General features: G+C 34.8%; 1 protein-coding gene across 1 annotated transcript in view; it reads left to right on the top strand.

The window, feature by feature from the left end:
* Window positions 1–18,875, top strand: part of TTC6 (tetratricopeptide repeat domain 6) — a 196,595-nt gene that overhangs the window by 44,785 nt on the left and 132,935 nt on the right. Inside the window, exon 3 of the mRNA XM_032593525.1 lies at window positions 14,052–14,144. Coding sequence (XP_032449416.1) covers window positions 14,052–14,144 — 93 coding nt within the window. The remainder of the gene's footprint in view (window positions 1–14,051; window positions 14,145–18,875) is intronic.

The following is an 18,875-nucleotide window of genomic DNA, read 5'->3' on the forward strand; positions in this document are numbered from 1 at the left end:
TCCTCACTCCAACTCTGTGTTACAAATTTACTTTCTGTGTCTTTTATGCCATGTATTATTGTTATTTATGTATGTACCAATATATATGTTTGTCCAGGCTGTGAATACCTAAGTGATCAGAATCGAGTCTTACTTGTCTTTTTATTTTTAGTAGGATGGATCAAATGAATGCTGAATCTGTTCTATCAGATCATAAACAACCTGGAGGCAAGATTATTTATCTTGTGATTTTTTATCCCTCACATCACCCTGCATAATTCCCTGGACTTAGTAGTCATTCTTTAAATAAATATTTGTTGAATGGTATAAATTAAAATATGCTCTCTCTTAGAGACATGAATTTTATTATTGAAGTATTTATTTATGTTATTAAATCATGTGTGACATTAGGAGGTTTCAAGAACATTCTTATAGGTCCTTCTGAAAATTTATCATTTATACTCCCAGATCCATACAAGAAAAATTTGGAGGAGCTGGAATTTAGTATGGAGAAGGAATAACTGAAGGCTGATTATCAGTGCTCCTTTATGGGTGGTATTAGTCATTTTTCATCTTAACTAAGGAAGGTGTATATGTATAAACTGCCTAAATTATAAACATAGTGTAGATATTATTATTTATAGATCTGTGTTATAGGACTTAACAGAATTTCCTTCATTGGCTTTGTTTAATAATAGGACGAGGAACCATTTCTTGGTGTGGGCTTATAACACCTTTTGCTTCTAGTAAGCTCTTTATTTCTCTGTGATTTGGTAGCCTTCATAAATGCTGTTAACATTTGGTTCATGGGATGTGTCCTTTTTCCAAATTTTTATTTTAATTCCAGTTAGTTAACATACTGTGTTATTTTAGTTTCAGATGTACAATATAGTGATTCAACACTTCCATACATCACCCCGTGCACATCACAACAAGTGCACTCACCTACTTCACCTATCCCCCCACCCACCTCCCCTCTGGTAACTATCAGATTGTTCTCTATAATTAAGAGTCTGTTTCTTGGTTTCTTTCTCTCTCAGTTTTTTCCTTTACTCATTTGTTTTGTTTCTTAAATTCCACATATGAGTGAAGTTATATGGTGTTTGTCTTTTTCTGACTGACTTATTTAATTCAGTATTATACTCTCTAGCTCCATTCATGTCATTGCAAATGGCAAGATTTCATTCTTTTTAATGGCTGAATAACAGTTCATTGTATGTATCCATACCAGCTCTTCTTTACCCATTCACCAATCATGGACACTTGGGCTGCTTCCATATTTTGGCTATTGTAAATAATGCTGCTTTAAACATAGGAGTGCAGGTATCCCTTGAATTAGTGTTTTTGCATTCTTTGGGCAAATACCAAGAAGTGAGATTGCTGGATCATAGGGTAGTTCTATTTTTAACTCTTTGAAGAACCTCCGTACTATTTTCCAAAGTGGCTGCACCAGTTTGCATTTCCACCAACATTCACAAGGGTTCTCCTTTCTCCACATCCTTGTCAACACTTGTTGTTTCTTGTGTAACAACACAAGATTTTAGTCATTCTGACAGGTGTGAGGTGAAAGGGATGTGTCTTTTAAAGTTGCTGATATATGTAATGAAATGTTAGATGATACTATTTCATGATGTATGTGGGACAAAGAAGGGTGTATTAAGTATCTCCTGGTATATATTGTTAATGCACACACTTTTTGTTTTCATTAATAATCTAGCACAAAGTACTTCAGTTTTTAATAGATTTTCTTAAACAAAAAGGCTAACAAAAGTTATGGAGACTAGGTAATAAGGAAGAAAATACACACTTACCTAAATAAATGATAATTGTTATGTGATTCTGAGATCATAGGTTTTCTAGGAAATGTCATGGCATACGTGAAGAGCTAGAGTTTTACCTTTTGAGTTTTTTTCAGTTATTTATTTCTTTATAACCGATCACCCCAAACCTTAGCAGCTTAAAGTAATGGACATTTATGATTTCATATAGTGTCTGTGGGTCAGAAATCCAGGGGCAACTTCTGTGTATGATTCTGGCTTGAGGTTTCTCATGGGATGTCATCAAGATCTTGTTGGGGGCTGCCATAATTTGAAGACTTGATTGGGGCTGGAAGGTTTCAATTACAAGACTGGCAATTTGGTGCTGGAAATTTGTAGGTGACCTCAATTCCTTATCATGTGGACCTCTTCATAGGATTGCTTGAGTGTTAACATGACAACTGGTTTCTCCTAGGGTGAGTGATCTAAGAGAGAGTAGGTGGAAGTTGCCATATCTTTTACGACATAGCCATACACTATCATTTCTGCTATATCTTACTGATTATTGATTACACAAGTTAGCCCTATTCATTGTGGAGGGAACTGCTGGGAGGTGGAAATCACTAGAGACCATCTTGGACACTAGCTCCCAGAGCCTTTTTGTTAATAAGACCTGGGAATGGTACTACAAATGTTTTTGCTGAATATTAGGATAGGTTAGGTATGTGCTAACTTAGTAAGTTTTAAATTTTTTGAATGATTTTATAATAGAAAACATTTAAGAAAATAAATTGAACTTGTTATTTGATTTTAGGGACAGCAAAAACTGATAGAAATGTTCAGATTTAATGTCATCGGAGAAACCATAACAAAAATGTTTTCATCCTTTTTCAGTTTAGGTCTTGAAAGTTTTAGAATTATAAATTCCTGTTGGCTAAATAAATAAAAGAGGTATAAAAACTTTCAATGTGAATTGATACAGGCATATAATTAATCAGGTGGTCTTGTATTACGATATAAAATGAGAACCGCTGTTCTCCCTTCCCTCTTCCTCTGCTCCCAGCCCCAGTTTTTTTTTTTTCAGAGGCATAATTGGAACTGGTGCATATTCTGATATTTGTACTCTTATCCTCATCTCTGCCTGTAAACTGAATCCCTGTTGAACTTGGGTCCTGTACATAATAATTAGGTTGCTTGAGTACATTGCTTTGTATTAAAAAAAATTATTTCTAGTCTGTTATTTTAATTTCCCTAATTAGATTGTAAACTTCTTGAGGAAAAGAACCTTGCCTTCTATTTCTCTTGGATCCCTGGCCCTAAAGCACTGTAACACACTGTTGGTCAATAGCTGGTCCTAAATCACTGAATAATTATTGCTTAATTCAGAGGAATATCATATCTGATATAGTAGATACCCTAACCTAGAAGCAGGCATATTCATTCATATTTATCTGTAGGTTTTTGAAAGGAAAAGCCTAGATTTGTGTTGCCTTCCCTGGTATGAATGTTAAGGAGTAAGGGATAGTGCATTACTTGATAATATTCTGGAAATATTTTTCTGATTATATCTGTTTTAGATGACCTGGATTAAACAAACTTTTCATGAATGCTTCAATAATTTTTTTTCTAAAAGTACTCTATAGTTTTATGAGATAGGGCACCTATCAGAAAAGTAATATAAAAAGTGGAAATCATGGACTGTATTCTGTTAGGACTTTGTGGAAAAGATACCATACATATTTAGTTATAGATAGTGTCTGTAACAATTTTGATATTTAAATTTATGTGGTAGCCATTCAAGTTGGTTTTTTAATCATATTTTTTTTTACAACTGACAGTTTACTGAATATATGATCCAGCCATCCAGAACAATCATGTAAAATGTTTAATTAAAAAAAAAAAGTCAAATGTGGTTGAGAAGGTTTGCAAAGCAGCCCTGACACATTCTTGGGCCTGTAAGCAGGATTCTGCAGGCCAATGCCAGCAGGGTTTTGCCTGCGGGGAAACAAGAAAAAGTCAATGCAAATCAGGGCTGTTTCTCAAGAAAATAACCTGTGTAGGCAAGTATTAGTTTAGGGCTATAAAAATGTCTTTTCTTTCCTTCTTTCTGAAACTTAAACTTTGTAGTAAGTTATTTAAAGATAGCACACCTTGAATAAGTGCTGACGAAATCTTAAAAGAGTATCCGTTAAAAACATTCTTTTGGCCCATGTCTTTGCAGCCAGCCTCCTCTGGGGAGAACCTGGATTGCATGAGGAAGAATAGGGGGAAAGTTGCACTCCGCGCCTCTCTTCTTTTAAAGAGGATTTGAAAAGAATACAGGTTCTGCCTAACAGGCCAGAGGAACACTGCTGCTTCTGTTGCCAGTCCAGAGGCTAGAAGCAGTTCAGGGGAAAGACCGTGGGCTCTGTTTGTTTTGAATACTACACAGCACAGTTTGGGGCTCCGAGCTCTGGTTTCAGTGGCTGAAATCTGCGCTTCCCTCAGACTTCACTGATCTTTCAAGTTCCTTCCGGCTCTGACATTCTGGACTCTAAGGTAGACACGAGAGGTCGAAACTGCTTTGTGAGACACATGAAAAATGTATCCAGGATTGTGAAGCTGGGCTGCTAATAGCTTTATAAATTTTCAGGTGTTTAAAAATTTGTTCAGGGACGCCTGGGTGGCTCAGTTGATTAAACATCCAACTTCGGTTCAGGTCATGATCTCACTGTTTGTGGGTTCCAGCCCAGTGTCAGGCTCTGTGCTGATAGCTCAGAGCCTGGAGCCTGCTTCAGATTCTGTGTCTCCCTCTCTCTCTGCCCCTCCCCTGCTCATGTTCTGTCTCTGTCTCTCAAAAATAAATAAACTTTAAAAAAAAGTTAAAAAAAATTTGTTCAACTCTGACAGACCATGTGAAAAATGTAGAAGTATATTAGTTATTATAGTTTCTGACGCAGGTGGACAAGATAGCATTAATACATTTAGCTCCCCCTTATCCATGGTGTTGTTTTCTGTGGGTCCAGTTACCCACAGTCAACCACAGTCTGGAACCAGATGATCCTCCTCCTGACATATTGTCAGAAAGTCAATAGTAGCCTAACGCTATGCTATGTCACAATGCCTCCGTCGTTCACCTCACTTCATCTTGTCATATAGACATTTGTCATCCCGTATCATCGCAAGAAGGGTGAGTACAGTACGGTAAGATATTTTGAGAGAGAAACCACATACATATTGACTTTTATTGTAGTATATTGTTATAATTGTTCTATTTATTATTAGTTATTATTAGTAATCTCTTACTGTCCCTAACTTATAAATTAAACTTTATCACAGGTATGTCTTTATAGGAAAAAACACAATATATATAGAGTTCGGTACTATCTGTGGTTTCAGGCATGTTGGAACATATCCCCTGTGGATAAGAAGGGACTACTGTAATTGTATTTCTTTTAAAATTTTTCGATTTTTTTTTTAGTCCCAAATCCAAGATTTCTGATTCAAGTCAATTTTTGTATCTTCAATAAAGTTTTTTAGTTTTCCTCACACTCTTAAGGCACTGTTTTGATAGTTTATATTTTTGTTGCTTTTGTGATTTTGTTCCTTTTTTCCTTTTTTCTTTTTTAAGTAGGCTCCACGCCCAATGTGGGGCTTGAACGCACACCCCTGAGATCAAGAATCACATGCTTCACTGAGTGAGCCAGGCTCCCCCCTTTTCTCATTTTCTAAATTTGGTTTTTGTTAATGGATTTAACTGCTAAATAACATTTCTAATACTTTTGCAATAGATTCTTTTGGATTTTCTAGGCATACAGTGATAACCTCTTCAAAAAACAGTAATTTGGTTAAATCATTTCCTATAATTGTCTCTTCAAAAAACAGTAATTTGGTTAAATCATTTCCTATAATTGTATGTTTTATTTATGTTTCATATCTAGAATTTGTAAGTATAATGTCAAATGATGATGGTGACAGTAGGCATCCTTATTTTGTTTTTATTTTAATGTGAATAATAATAGCTATTATGTACAGAATATTTTCTATATTCATGTATAATCTCATTTATTCCTTATAATAAACATGAAAGGTATGTTCTATTATTATCTCCATTTTATAAAACTGAGACCCAGAGAGATTAAGTACTTTGTTCATGTCTGCCCAAAAGTAACAGAGGCAAGATTTAAATCCAAGCAATTGGATCACAGAGCATGTATGTTCAACCAACTTATCATACTGCCTTCTGTATAATTTTCACTTGAGACTGCCATGAAGATGATTATGTTTTTTTGACTTATAAATTAATTAATTTCCTGAGATTAAGTGAAGCAACTATTTTACTATTTTTTAAATTTGACTTACTAATTAATATATTTCCTAAGGTTAGAGGAAGCATTTTTTTTTTACTACTTTTTACTCTTTACACATCCATTATGTGTCTCTGTTGCTAGAATTTAATCCAACACTAGCAAAATTATTGTCAATGAATGGTTATTTTTTACATTACAGGTCTTTTTTAAATGTCAGATGTGAATTTTTCTATAATACATTCTGTGAATGTATTATAATACAGGCAAACAAAAATAAGTCCTTTTGTCATAGGACAATGTCTTATAACTATCAAGTATAAATTTTACTGTTAGTAAAAATGTCAAATGAGCAGAGAATATCTCCAAGTCCTTATCATACTAATCACTTTTCTTTTTACATTGAAGTGAAATTCACATAACATAAAATTAACCCATCTTAAAGTGAACAATTCAATGGAAACCTAGTATATACACAATATAGACTCATTAACTCCATTTGGTTCCCAAACAATTTCCTCACCTGAAAGGATAACTCATACACATTAAGCAGTCACCCCCCCATCTACTGCTCTCCCCACTTCGCTTTCAGCGCCTGGCAACCATTAGTTGGCTTTTGACTCTATGGATTTATCTAGTCTGGATTTTTCATATAAATGCTATCATACAATATATGTATGGCCTTTATGTTTGGCTTCTTTCAATTAGCATACTGTTTTTGAGGCCCATCCATGCTATAGCATGCATCAGTGCTTAATTTTTTATTTTTTGGCTGAATAATATTCCATTTGTATGTATGTGCCACATTTTTTCATCCATTCATCAGTTGATGGATATCAGGTTGTTGCCACCTTTTGGCTATTGTGAATAGTGTTACTATGAAATCGATGTACAGATGTCTGTTTGAATACCTGCTTTCAATTCTTTTAGGAATATTCATAAAAGCAGAAATGCTAGATTATATGGTAATTCTATGTTTAAATTTTAGGTAACCATCAAACTGTTTCACAGTGACTGCATCATTTGCGTCCCCACCAGCAATGTACAAGTTTCAATTTCTCTACTTTCTCACCAACTCATGTTATTGTCTGTTTTGTTTTTTTTTTCTATTATAGCCATCCTGGTGAGTGTGAAGTGGTATTGTGATTTTGATTTGTGTTTTCCTAATGATTAAAGATTTTGAATATCTTTTCAAGTGCTTTTGGCTATTTGCATGTCTTCTTTGGAGAAATGTCCATTCATTTTCCCTTCATTCTGTTCAAGAGATATGTTATATTGATTGATTTTCATGTATTTAACCATCTTGAATTCTTTAAAAAATTTTTTTAATGTTTATTTTTGAGAGAGAGAGAGAGAGAGCGCAAGTGGGGGAGCTGCAGAGAAGGAGACACAGAATCCAAAGCAGGTTCCAGGCTCTAAGCTGTCAGCACAGAGCCTGATGCAGGGCTCAAACTCATGAACTGTGAGATCATGACCTGAGCCTAAGTTGGATGCTTAACTGGCTGAGCCACCCAGGTGCCCCTTAACCATCTTGAATTCGTAGAATAAAACTCACTTGACCGTGTCATCATAGTTTGCTCCTGGCTCAGTTTGCTAGTACTTTATTTAGGATTTTTGCATCTACACTCATAAGGAAAATGGTCTATAGTTTTCTTTTCTTGCAGTGTCTTTATCTGGTTTTGGTATTAGAGTTATAGAATTAGTTACAAAGTGTTCCTTCCTCTTTTATATTTTGGAAAAGTTTGAGAAGGATTGATGTTAATTTTTCTTTAAATGTTTGGTAGAGGGGTACCTGGGTGGCTCAGTCGGTTAAGGTTAAGTGCCTGACTTCGGCTAAGGTCCTGATCTCACCATTTGAGCCCAGCATCGGGCTCTGTGCTTACAGCTTGGTCTGGAGACTGCTTTGGATCCTGTGTCTCCTCTCTCTGCCCCTCCCCGCCTTGTGCTCTCTTTCTCTCTCTGCTCCTTCCCAACTTGTTCTCTCTCACTCTCTCTCAAAAATAAATTAACATTTAAATGAAAAAAGAAAGATTAAAAAAATGTTTGGTAGAGTTCACCAGGGAAGCCATCTGGTCCTGGACTTTTCTTTGCAGGAAGGTTTTTGATTACTGATTCAATCTCTCTATTTGTTATAGGTCTCATAAATTTTTCTGCTTTTTCTTGGGTCAGTTATAGTGGTTTATTTGTCTTTTTATTTTATTTTTAATTTTTTTTCCTTCTGCTTTTTTAGTGGTATTATCAATTTGTTGAGATATTACTGTCATACTTTTCTTCAGTTGCTTTGACAAGGTTTCCTTAGCTTTTTAATGTATTTAAAAAATGATTTAAAGTGTTTATGTAATAGGTCCAATGTCTGAGCTTCCTAAAGGATGGTTTCTATATCTTGTTTCCTATGTTGAGCCATAATTTCTTGTTTTTTTGCATGTCTCTGTTTGTTTGTTTGTTGTTTTTGTTTTTGTTTTTGGTTGTTGTTATAAACTGGACATTTAAAATAATATAATGTGATAATTGTGGAAATAAGATCCTACTTCTCCCCCCAGGGTTTGTTAATGGTGCTATTTCCTATTGTTGTTCTTGTTTTCTTGTTGTAATTAAAAAAAATTAGTGACTTTCTTGAACTAACTTTGTGAAGTTTGTATTCTCTGTTGTGTGTGGCCACTTAAGTCTCTGTTTTATTAGCTTAGTGGTCAGGTAATGATTGAATATAGATTTTCTTGAATGCCTGGAACCAATGTGTCTCAGATTTTTGGAGGGGCTCTTTTGTGTGTTGGGACATACCTCAATCCTCAGGCAGACAATTTACAACCCTGAGTTAGTTCTAACTTTCAGCTTGCTTAGAGCCTCAGTGTCAGTCGGAGGTGAAAACTTAGGACTTCTAGTCTTTTCAGAGAATGTGCACAGCCTATGGTGTGCAAATTAATGTAGTGTAGGCACCTGACAATTAGCTTTTTTGATTGTAATGTAAGTGCCTGACATTCAGGTTTTGATTGCTAAGGCATTCATTTAAAAGACATCCATCTTGAATGTGTGTCAACTACACAACTAGATAAAGAGCCAGGCTGCCCCAACCAAGAAGTTTCCCTTTTTTGGAAAGTTCTGGTTGACCTGGATAATCCTTTGACTACCTGCCTGTGTTTTCTTTCCTGTGCTTTAATTCCCACACTTGTGTTTTAAATTCACCAATAAATAGTGAATCTGGTAAACCCTGGGCATCCCACTTCAACTCTAATAAAGTCAGAACCCCAGGTCCATGTCCCATTCCTCTCCCTCCCTCTCCTAACAAACTCACTGTGTGCTCCTTGGTATGCCATGTACCCTTTAGAACTCATAAGTAATAAACCTTGTCTTTTCAAAGTTCCCTGGTAGTTGTTGCTGGGGTATGTGTTGTAGTGATAATAAGAACAGCAAGTGCTGATCCAGCCACAACATTTGCTGTGGTTGGGGAAATGTCTCCGAGGGCTCACCACAAATAGTATGAGCCCAGGTAGTTAGTTGCCCACAGGTATTTCCAGTTAATAGCATCACTATTGATAGGCTGAGACTGACCATAAACAACTGATAGACATTCTTATGGCTGAGAGTTACTAAAATATTTATTTTATTGTTATCTTTATTTTTCAAGACTACTGCTTATTCCCAGATTATGGGAATAGGGCAAGTTAAAACACTAAACATACTCACTGTTCTTACTGTGATTAGTCATCATTAAAAAGTGCTCCCTGGGTTGCTATAAGCCTTTCAACAATCAATTATGAGGCATACAAATAAACAAGGAAGTATGACCCATAGAAAAATAAGAAAAAGCCCAGGCATTGGACTTTAACTTGACAAATACTTTTAAGTTTTCATATATTTTTGTCTTTATATTTACTTTATTGGGTGGTTTGGAGATGGATGCTATTTTTGGCTATTCTGATACCATTTTAACCTGGCTTTTTCTGCTAAGCGTAATGTTTTTGAGATTCATGCATTTTATTGCTTATATTATTTGCTTATTTTTATTTTAAAAATGGGATCTTAAGTGGTTATTGCTGGTATGAAATTTTATTTATTGAATTTATTAGATATGCTTTGGCCTACTAGTTTTTCAGTTAATTTTCTTTTTTTTCCATGAAATGTATGGTCACATAATCTACTAATAGTAACATTTTGGTCTTCTACTCTATGTTATTTATACATGTAGTGTTTCTTTACTTGTTGCATTAGGCCTCATCTATCTAATGTTTTATTTTGAAATATGTTTGGTGCAGGAATCTGCAAATATCTCCCATGGGGTTTAAGTTTTTTTGTTTCTAGTTACTTTTTACTCAGATATAGGTGTTGAATTTTATTGATGGTCATCCTCAGCAGTTACTGAGTTAATCATATGAATTTCCATGTTAATCTGTTAATCTTATGAACTAGCAATGAATTTTCCATGTAGTTCTGGGAAGAATTTCCTTAGTCAAGATTTATTGTTTCTAAATATGATGATTAGTTTCATTTGAAAATATTTTAATTGGGATTTTTTTCCCATTTATGTTCACAAGTAAGGTAAACTATAGGTTTCTCTTTTTTTTATTTTTTATTTATTTTTATTTTTATTTTTTGTGAGAGAAAGCATGAGCAGGGGAGAGGCAGGGAGAGAGGGAGACATGGAATCTGAAGCAGGCTCCAGGCTCTGAGCTGTCAGCCCAGGACTGAGAACAGAACTGTCAAACTTGTGAACCACAAGATAGTGACCTGAGCTGAAATTGGATGCTTAACTGACTGAGCCACCCATGCATCCCTAGTTTTCTTTATTAAGATATTTTTAATCCATCTTTGACATTGTTACATTACCTACATGAAATGTGTTTAGAAATTTCTTTATTATAAAATATTTTCAATTGTAGAAAAAGTACTCATCAGATTTTTCAAAATTTACTCTGTCATATTCACTTCAGATTGTTTAAATAAATAGGAAATTACAAGTAAAGTAGAGGCCCCCTTTGTACCTGTTTCCAATTCCAATAATTCTCTTCCTCCTCAGGTGTGAATGATATCCTGAATTTGGTGTTCATTATTGTCGGGGTTTTATACTTTAATGTTACATTTATAAACCTAAAATATTGTAAAGAAATTTTTGTAGGATTTCACATTTTACATTTCCTGTTTAGTTAGTATATTTATAAAAAAGCTAAATCTCAGGAGCCAGATAGTGTTGGTTTGAAATTCCCAAATATAATAATGAAATTTTCTATTTCTCTTTTCAGTTTTGTTAGTTTTTTTCAATGTCCTTTGAAGCATTGTCATTAGTGTGTAATTTCATATTTTCTGAGGAACTTAACTCTTGTGTTATTATGAAATTATCTTCTTTTTCTTGCTAACATTTCTTGTTTTGAAGTGACGTCTACTTTGTCTGATATTAATACAACCACTCCAGTTTTCTTATGATTAATGTTTGTGTGTTATAACCCCCTTAATCCTTTTACTTTTAACTTATTTATATCTTTATACTTAAAGTAGGTTTCCTATAGCAATCATATAGTAGGGTCTTCTTTTTCTCTGCAGTGACAATCTTTGTCTTTTAACTGGAGTATTTAGAACCATTTACATAGAATTATTGATATGGTTGGGTTTATGTTTACTATCTTGCTATTTGGTTTCTATATGCCACATTTGTTTATTGTTTTTTTCCTCGTCTTTACCTGCCTTCTTTTAATTATTTTTAAAGCATTTTATGGTATTTTGTTCTACTTAATTAGCTTATTTACCTCTTTGTTTTATTGTTTTATTGTAGGTGCTAATGGATTTTACAATGTGCATATTTAAATTATCCCTATAGGTAATATAATGTTTCACATATGGTATAAGAAACTTACAGAAGAATACTTCTTTTCCCTTCTCCCATCATTGTGCTATCATTAATGCATATTTCATATCTATATATGTTATAAAACAATACATTACTAATTTTATTTAAACCATTCATTATATTTAAAAAAATTTTTAAAAGAGAAAAATGTCTCTTTTTATTTTACACACATTTTAAATCATTCTACTACTTATTTCCATTGTGTGCATTCAAGGTTTGACCTGATACCATTTTCCGTCTGCTCAAAGTATTTCCTTTAACATTTCTTGTAATGCAGGTTTGATGGCAATGAATTCTTTCACCTTTAGTTTGCTGAAAAAGTATTTCACCTTTGGTTTTGAAAGATAATTTTGCTGGTTATAGAATATTATGTAGACAGTGTTTTCTTTCAGTACAGGTACTCTAAATATGTTGCTTCATTGTCTTCCAGTCTGCATAATTCTGATAGGAAGCCTGCAATGTTAGTTTGTGGTAATTGTTACCACTAATTATTTGTTTCTTTGTACTTAATGTTTCTCTGGATGCTGATGAGATTTTTTGCTTTATTACTAGTTTTCTTCATTTTGATTATAATGTGCTTGGCATAGTATTCTTTGTGTGTTTCTGCTTGAAATTCATGGAAATTTTTGCATCAAGGGTTTATAGTTGTTATCAAATTTGGAAACTTTTGGCCATTTTTTTCTGTACAAATATTTTCTGCTCCCTTCACACTCCCTTTTCTGGGACTCTAATGAAAGATTATGTTAGACTGGGTATTAATTTTCTTTCAGTTTTTATTTCTCTCTGTGATTCATTTGTGTTGTTTCTATGTCTTCAAGTTAACAAATATTATCTTCCTGCAATGTCTTCTCTGCTATTAATGCCACTCAGTGAAATTTTTATTTTAGATAATGTGTTTTATCTAGACATTCCATTTGATTCTGTTTTTTTAAAGCTTATTTATTTATTTTGAGAGACCAAGTGAGCATGGGAAGGGCAGAGAGAGAGTGGGGGAGGGGCTGAAAGAGGGAGAGAGAGAATCCCAAGCAGGCTCCACACTGTCAGCACACAGCCCTACATGGGGCTCCATCTCGAGCCATGGGATCATGACCTGAGCCAAAACCAAGAGTTAGATGCTTAATTGACTGAGCCACCCAGGTGCCCAATTCTTTTTTTTTATATCTTATGCTCCTCTTATATATTTGAGCATTTTATATTTATATTAGAAATTTCAAGGTCCTTATCTGCTAATTCCAACATATCTATCATTTCTGACTCTTTTTCTAATTTTTCTTCTTTTAAGTGTCACATATTCATGCTTCTCCATGAGACTGGTCAAATTTGATTGAGTGCTGAATATTGTGCATTTTACATCGTAGAATATGAGATTTTGTTGTTTTCCTTTCAAAAGTGATGGAGTTTGTTCTAAAAGTCCATTAAGCTACTTGAAGAGCAGTTTCATCTTTTCCAGCATTATTTTAAAATGTTATTAAAGTCCTAAGAAGCCATTACTCTAGAGCTGATTTAGCACCACTACCAATGTGTGACCCTTCTAAGGTTTATAGTGAATGTACTAAAAATCTAGAGGAGAAAGGGGGTGTCAAAAGTCGTATGGTCAAATGCCCGTTTTAAAGAGGATAAAACTGAGGTTAAGGGGAGCAAAATAACTTGCCTGTTGATACCTGGTCTGTGACTTTACAGTTTGGGCAGGAGCTGGGTCTCTTTATTACTATTCATTGTTAGACATTGTGGTGGACTCTCTTCTTACCACTTCAGCTGAATAGAGACTATATCATAGCACTTAGCATTAGTAGTGATGAAAATGATACTAGCAGTTATACTTATTGAAATTTTAAGTATAATCATACTCCTTCTTGCTTTTGATTAGGTTAAATTTTTGTTTTGATTTTATCTTTCTTGTGCAGCCATTTAATAGCCGTGTTTTACAGTACCTCTACCTTTACTCAATTGTCTTATTAAATCTGATGATATACCTAGAGATGCCAATAATTTAAAAAGCCGAGAAGTCAGAATAATAGACAAAATATTTTTATTGTGTCTTTTGTTTTATATTTCTCATTTACTGCATAGTATTGATTAGCTTGTATTTATTCCCCACTGATTAAATGAGTAGAATTTTGCTGCATTGAATAATATAGCTCAATGATTTTAAAAACTGTCATTATTTAAATTGTTTTCTTTTTCTTCTTCAAGGATACATCTTTAATGGGGAAAGAGTATGGTCACAAGCCATCTCAAGTGCCAGTGGAGCAAGGATTACAGATAAGTTTTGAGGAACCTCAAATGGTAAAGTCTTTAATAAGAATCCTCCCTGCCAATATTGAAGTAGTAGCCTGTCTCTTGTTGCTAGAATGCTTATCTAAATAAAGAATTTATTTTAGAGGTGTGTTTAACTGTAAAAATACCTAATCCAATATCACTTTGAGAGTCTTGGCTGTTTTCGGTCACTGTTGCCGCCTATCATAGACCTTTGGAGATAAGGCCCAAAACTCTTTTCAGAAGGGAAAGATTTTAACAATTCCTCTGGTCTAGGCATTTAGATCTAGAAAGTAGTTGGAGAGTTAATTAAAGGTTGTTAGCTTCTAAGAAAGCATCATTTTATTTTTTCTATTATTGATGGGGGAAAAATTTTGTGGAGAAATATGGACCGTTGATGACAGAAGTTTGTTTCAGAAATAAAGTTTCCTTTCCATCCATCATTGGCAAAATATTTACAGGATTCAAAGCAATCTGGAACATATTCCCTATGAATGGGACGCAGCTCCATGTGTATAGAAATCCGTATTTACATAATAACAAATGATGGCACGATGGTCATTTCCTTTATGAAGAATTTGTAAAATATTGTTAAATTGCAAGCTCTATAGTTCCTGAAAATGTGAATCCACATACATAAAACTTCACACTTCATTTTTATGATAATATGTCATGGTTAGAAAATATATGGAATCTTTTCACAAAAGCCATGGATCCAGTGATATTACTTTCCACAACTGGTTAAACTGCTAGAGTTTGACATGCTCCTGGGTTGAGACCATGCCTTTTTCTGCTTTGTATTCTCACCTCCTACCTCAGGACCCAGGACGTGCGGCACTAATATGTGGCTAAATCAATTTTGAAGCTTTCCCACATATGCTTTGGGCTTAAGACTGACATCTATGGTAGTTGCCTCTAGGGATCACCATTTACAGGTAGATATTGAAACCTCTGATGTCTAAACTTCTAATAGATATAGTAAATTCAAAATACAAGATTAGTTAGGTGCAGAAAAATAGAAGTTCTTCATTAATAAATGAAGTGACTTAATACCATTTATTATGTTCATGTAAAGTATAGGAAAAGATACCATTTTCTTTTTTTTTTTTATATATATATGAAATTTATTGACAAATTGGTTTCCATACAACACCCAGTGCTCATCCCAAAAGGTGCCCTCCTCAATACCCATCATCCACCCTCCCCTCCCTCCCACCCCCCATCAACCCTCAGTTTGTTCTCAGTTTTTAAGAGTCTCTTATGCTTTGGCTCTCTCCCACTCTAACCTCTTTTTTTTTTTTTTTTTTTTTTTTTTAAAGATACCATTTTCAGGAACCTATGAAAAAGGCCAATTATCAGGTGCCTAGCTTAGACATTATCTTGACTATTTAAAATAAAGATTTAAACAAAAATATTGATTTTCTTGTAATTTTGTGGGAACCATTCTCTCAGCTTTGACATTTATAAGCAATCACTGGACCTCTTCTGGCCACTGGCTTTTTAATAGGTAAAGTACCTTTTTTTTTTAAGTTTGTTTATTTTGAAAGAGATGGAACGAGAGCAAGAGGAGCAGAGAGAGAGAGAGAATCCCAAGCAGGTTCCATACTCAGCATGAACCTGATTCAGAGCTTGAACTCACATAGTGTGAGATCATGACCTGAGCCGAAATCAAGAGTCAGATATTCAACCAACTGAGCTACCCAGGTACCCTGACATAAAGTAAGTACCTTTTAATTTGATACCTGGTCATGGTATAAAGACTCCTCTGTGGTATCTTTCTAGATACATTTTTTGGGGTGCCTACTCTGCTAGAAAGCAGAACTCTACCTGTCTATCCTACTTGTCCCTTGGAGTTCTAGAAGATTCTTGAGCTGAGATTTGTCTGGGGGAGCATAGAGCAACATGCTCTTATTTGAAGAGGGTCTGTTCTTTCTAAGTTGTGCCTGGCATCCTCAGAGTATGTAGCTTCACTTGTGAACATCTCAGTGCCACAGGCCAAAGGTCTGTCAGTTCTTTGATACAACTTATTTTCTTTAAGTACCCACCATTTCAAATATAATAGTTTTTGAATCATCATGGAGAATGATTTCCTCACATAATTATAAAAAAATCAAGGAACTTATTTATTCCTTTTCTACAATGTGATAGATATTGTTGTAGACATGGTTAATACAAATATAGAAAAGACAGTTCTTGACCTTGAAGAACTCATTGTATGGAGTAGACCAATAGATAAAGAGACAAAGTACAATACCATTCAATGAGTATTCTAAATAGAGACTAAATACATAGCAGAGGAAGAAACTGATATCATTTTCTTTTATTTATTCATTCACTCATTTACAAATAATTGCTGATGATATACAGTGCACTAAGTACTTCAGACATAAAAGATAGGTAAGACACAATTTCCTTTTTAAAACAAATTTTTTTTAATGTTTATTTATTTTTGAGACAGAGAGAGAGAGACAGAGTGCGAGCGAGGGAGGGGCAGAGAGAAAGGGAGACACAGAATCTGAAGCAGGCTCCAGGCTCGGAGCTGTCAGCACAGAGCCTGACGCGGGGCTTGAACCCACGAACTATGACATCAAAAACCTGAGCTGAAGTCGGACACTCAACCGACTGAGCCACCCAGATGCCCCAGACACAATTTCCTTTTTAAGAAATCCTCAAATTTTAAGGTTTTTTAAAAATGTTTATTTATTTTTGAGAGGTGGGGGGTGGGGGAGTGGGGAGACAGAGAGAGAGAGGGAGACACAGAATCTGAAGCAGGCTCCAGACTCTGAGCTGTCAGCACAGAGCCCGACATGAGGCTCAAACCCATGAACCATGAGATCATGACCTGAGCCGAAGTTGGATGCTCAACTGATTGAGCCACCCAGGGGCCCCAGACTTTAAAGTTTTAATGTACTTAAACTTTCTTTTCTCAGGATGCCTTTAAACTCTTAGAAAATATTTTAAGGACCCAAAGGAGTTTTTGTTTATGTGGATTATTTCGATCAATATATACCATAATTGAAATTAAAACTGAGAAAAATATAAAATATTTATTCATTAATTTAAAATAATAACACAATTATTATGTTCAATTACATATGAACACAAAACATATTAAGAAAAAAATTGTATCCAAAAAATAATTTAGCAAGAATGGTAGCACTGTTTTACTTTTTTTTTTTTTTTTTTTTTGCAAATCTCTATAATACCTGATTTAATAGAGAGCTAGAGTCTCATATCTGTTTCTACATTCAATCTGTTGTGTATGTTCTTTTGGTTGAAGTATATTCAGTAGGTCTTGTCTCATACAGATTGAAACGGGAGTAATATTTTAATAGCCTTTTAACATAATTATGGGTACTATTCTCTATTAATACATCCAAACTGTACAAGTGGTAGTTTCTTAAAGATGAGTTGCAATGGGGAACTTGAAACAAGATAAATTAACTTATTGTATATCCTTACATTAAAATCCGTTGATCTGCCTTGCTCTTTGAATGGCTCTTTACCCCTGTACACTTTTGTAATCTCATGTGTTAATCATTTGAAAAGTACTGGTTTAGGGGTGCCTGGGTGGCTCAGTTGGTTGACTTTGGCTCAGGTCATGATCTCAGGGTTCGTGGGTTCAAGCCCCACGTGGCGCTCTGTGCTGACAGCTCAGAGCCTAGAGCCTGCTTCAGATTCTGTTGTCCCCCCTCTCTCTCTGCCCCTCCCCTGCTTGCTCTGTCTCTCTCTCTCCTTCAAAAATAAATAAACATTAAAAAAATTAAAAAAAAGAAAAGTATTGGTTCATTGTTCTACCTACTACTGCCTTTTCCATCATCACTGCAAATGTCAACACAGTGAAAAAAGCAAATAAGGCTTAGTATTATTTTGAAAATAGTTTTAACACTGCAGATCATCTGAAAGGGGCTCAAAGATTGCCAGGAGTCTGTGGAACACACTTTGAGAAGTGCTAGTCTGTTGGGTATAGGGGAAGGAGGGTAAGAGAGTACAGGTTGGAATCAGGTTGTCTAGGTTCAAACAGAGCACTGCTACTTACTGTCAGTGTGACCTTGGGCAGGTTACTTAATTCTGTAAGTCTCCATTTCTTCATCCACAAAATGGGGTTACAAACAGTTCCTACTTCATGGAGTTGTGGTGGAAGATTAAATGAGATAATGCTTCTATATGTTGATGATTACAACTGTGATAATGATTACCTAGACAATTATAATACAGTATGATACATGCTGAAATAGAGGCAGGGCACAGAGTGATAGGACCAGTAAACATTTTGTGGAGAAATAAGGCTGGGATGAGTACTAAAGAGGGTCATTTGCCTCTCCTCAAACTTTTCTTCCTCATTTTCTATTTTGGAGGGTGGTACCTTCATCTGTTTAGTCCTCCAAACCAGAATGCTGGGAGTGTGTGTTGAAGCCAGTAGAAGAGAAACTCAAAAGAAAGAGAGTGATAAACAGTGCCAAATCTGTGGTGCATGAAACGAATGAGTTTGTCATAAGTAGACAGCATAGGGCCCATGGCACCTGTCCCTCGAGGGTATCTATTCTGCCATTTTATGAAAAAGATTTTGTTAACCTCTTTTTTTTTTTAATCAGTGAGGAAAATGAGACTAAAAAGGGTTAATTAACTTGACCAAAATCATACATCTGTTAATTGACAGATATAGGATTTGAATAATGTCCCATCTAGTTACAATAAATTACGGTAATGTCCAGTAAGCAGTTTTATAAAAATATGAGCTCCAGATTAAAGTTTAATTTT

Source organism: Lynx canadensis, chromosome B3 (genome assembly GCF_007474595.2).
Source record: "Lynx canadensis isolate LIC74 chromosome B3, mLynCan4.pri.v2, whole genome shotgun sequence".
NCBI classification, from domain to species: Eukaryota; Metazoa; Chordata; class Mammalia; order Carnivora; family Felidae; genus Lynx; species Lynx canadensis.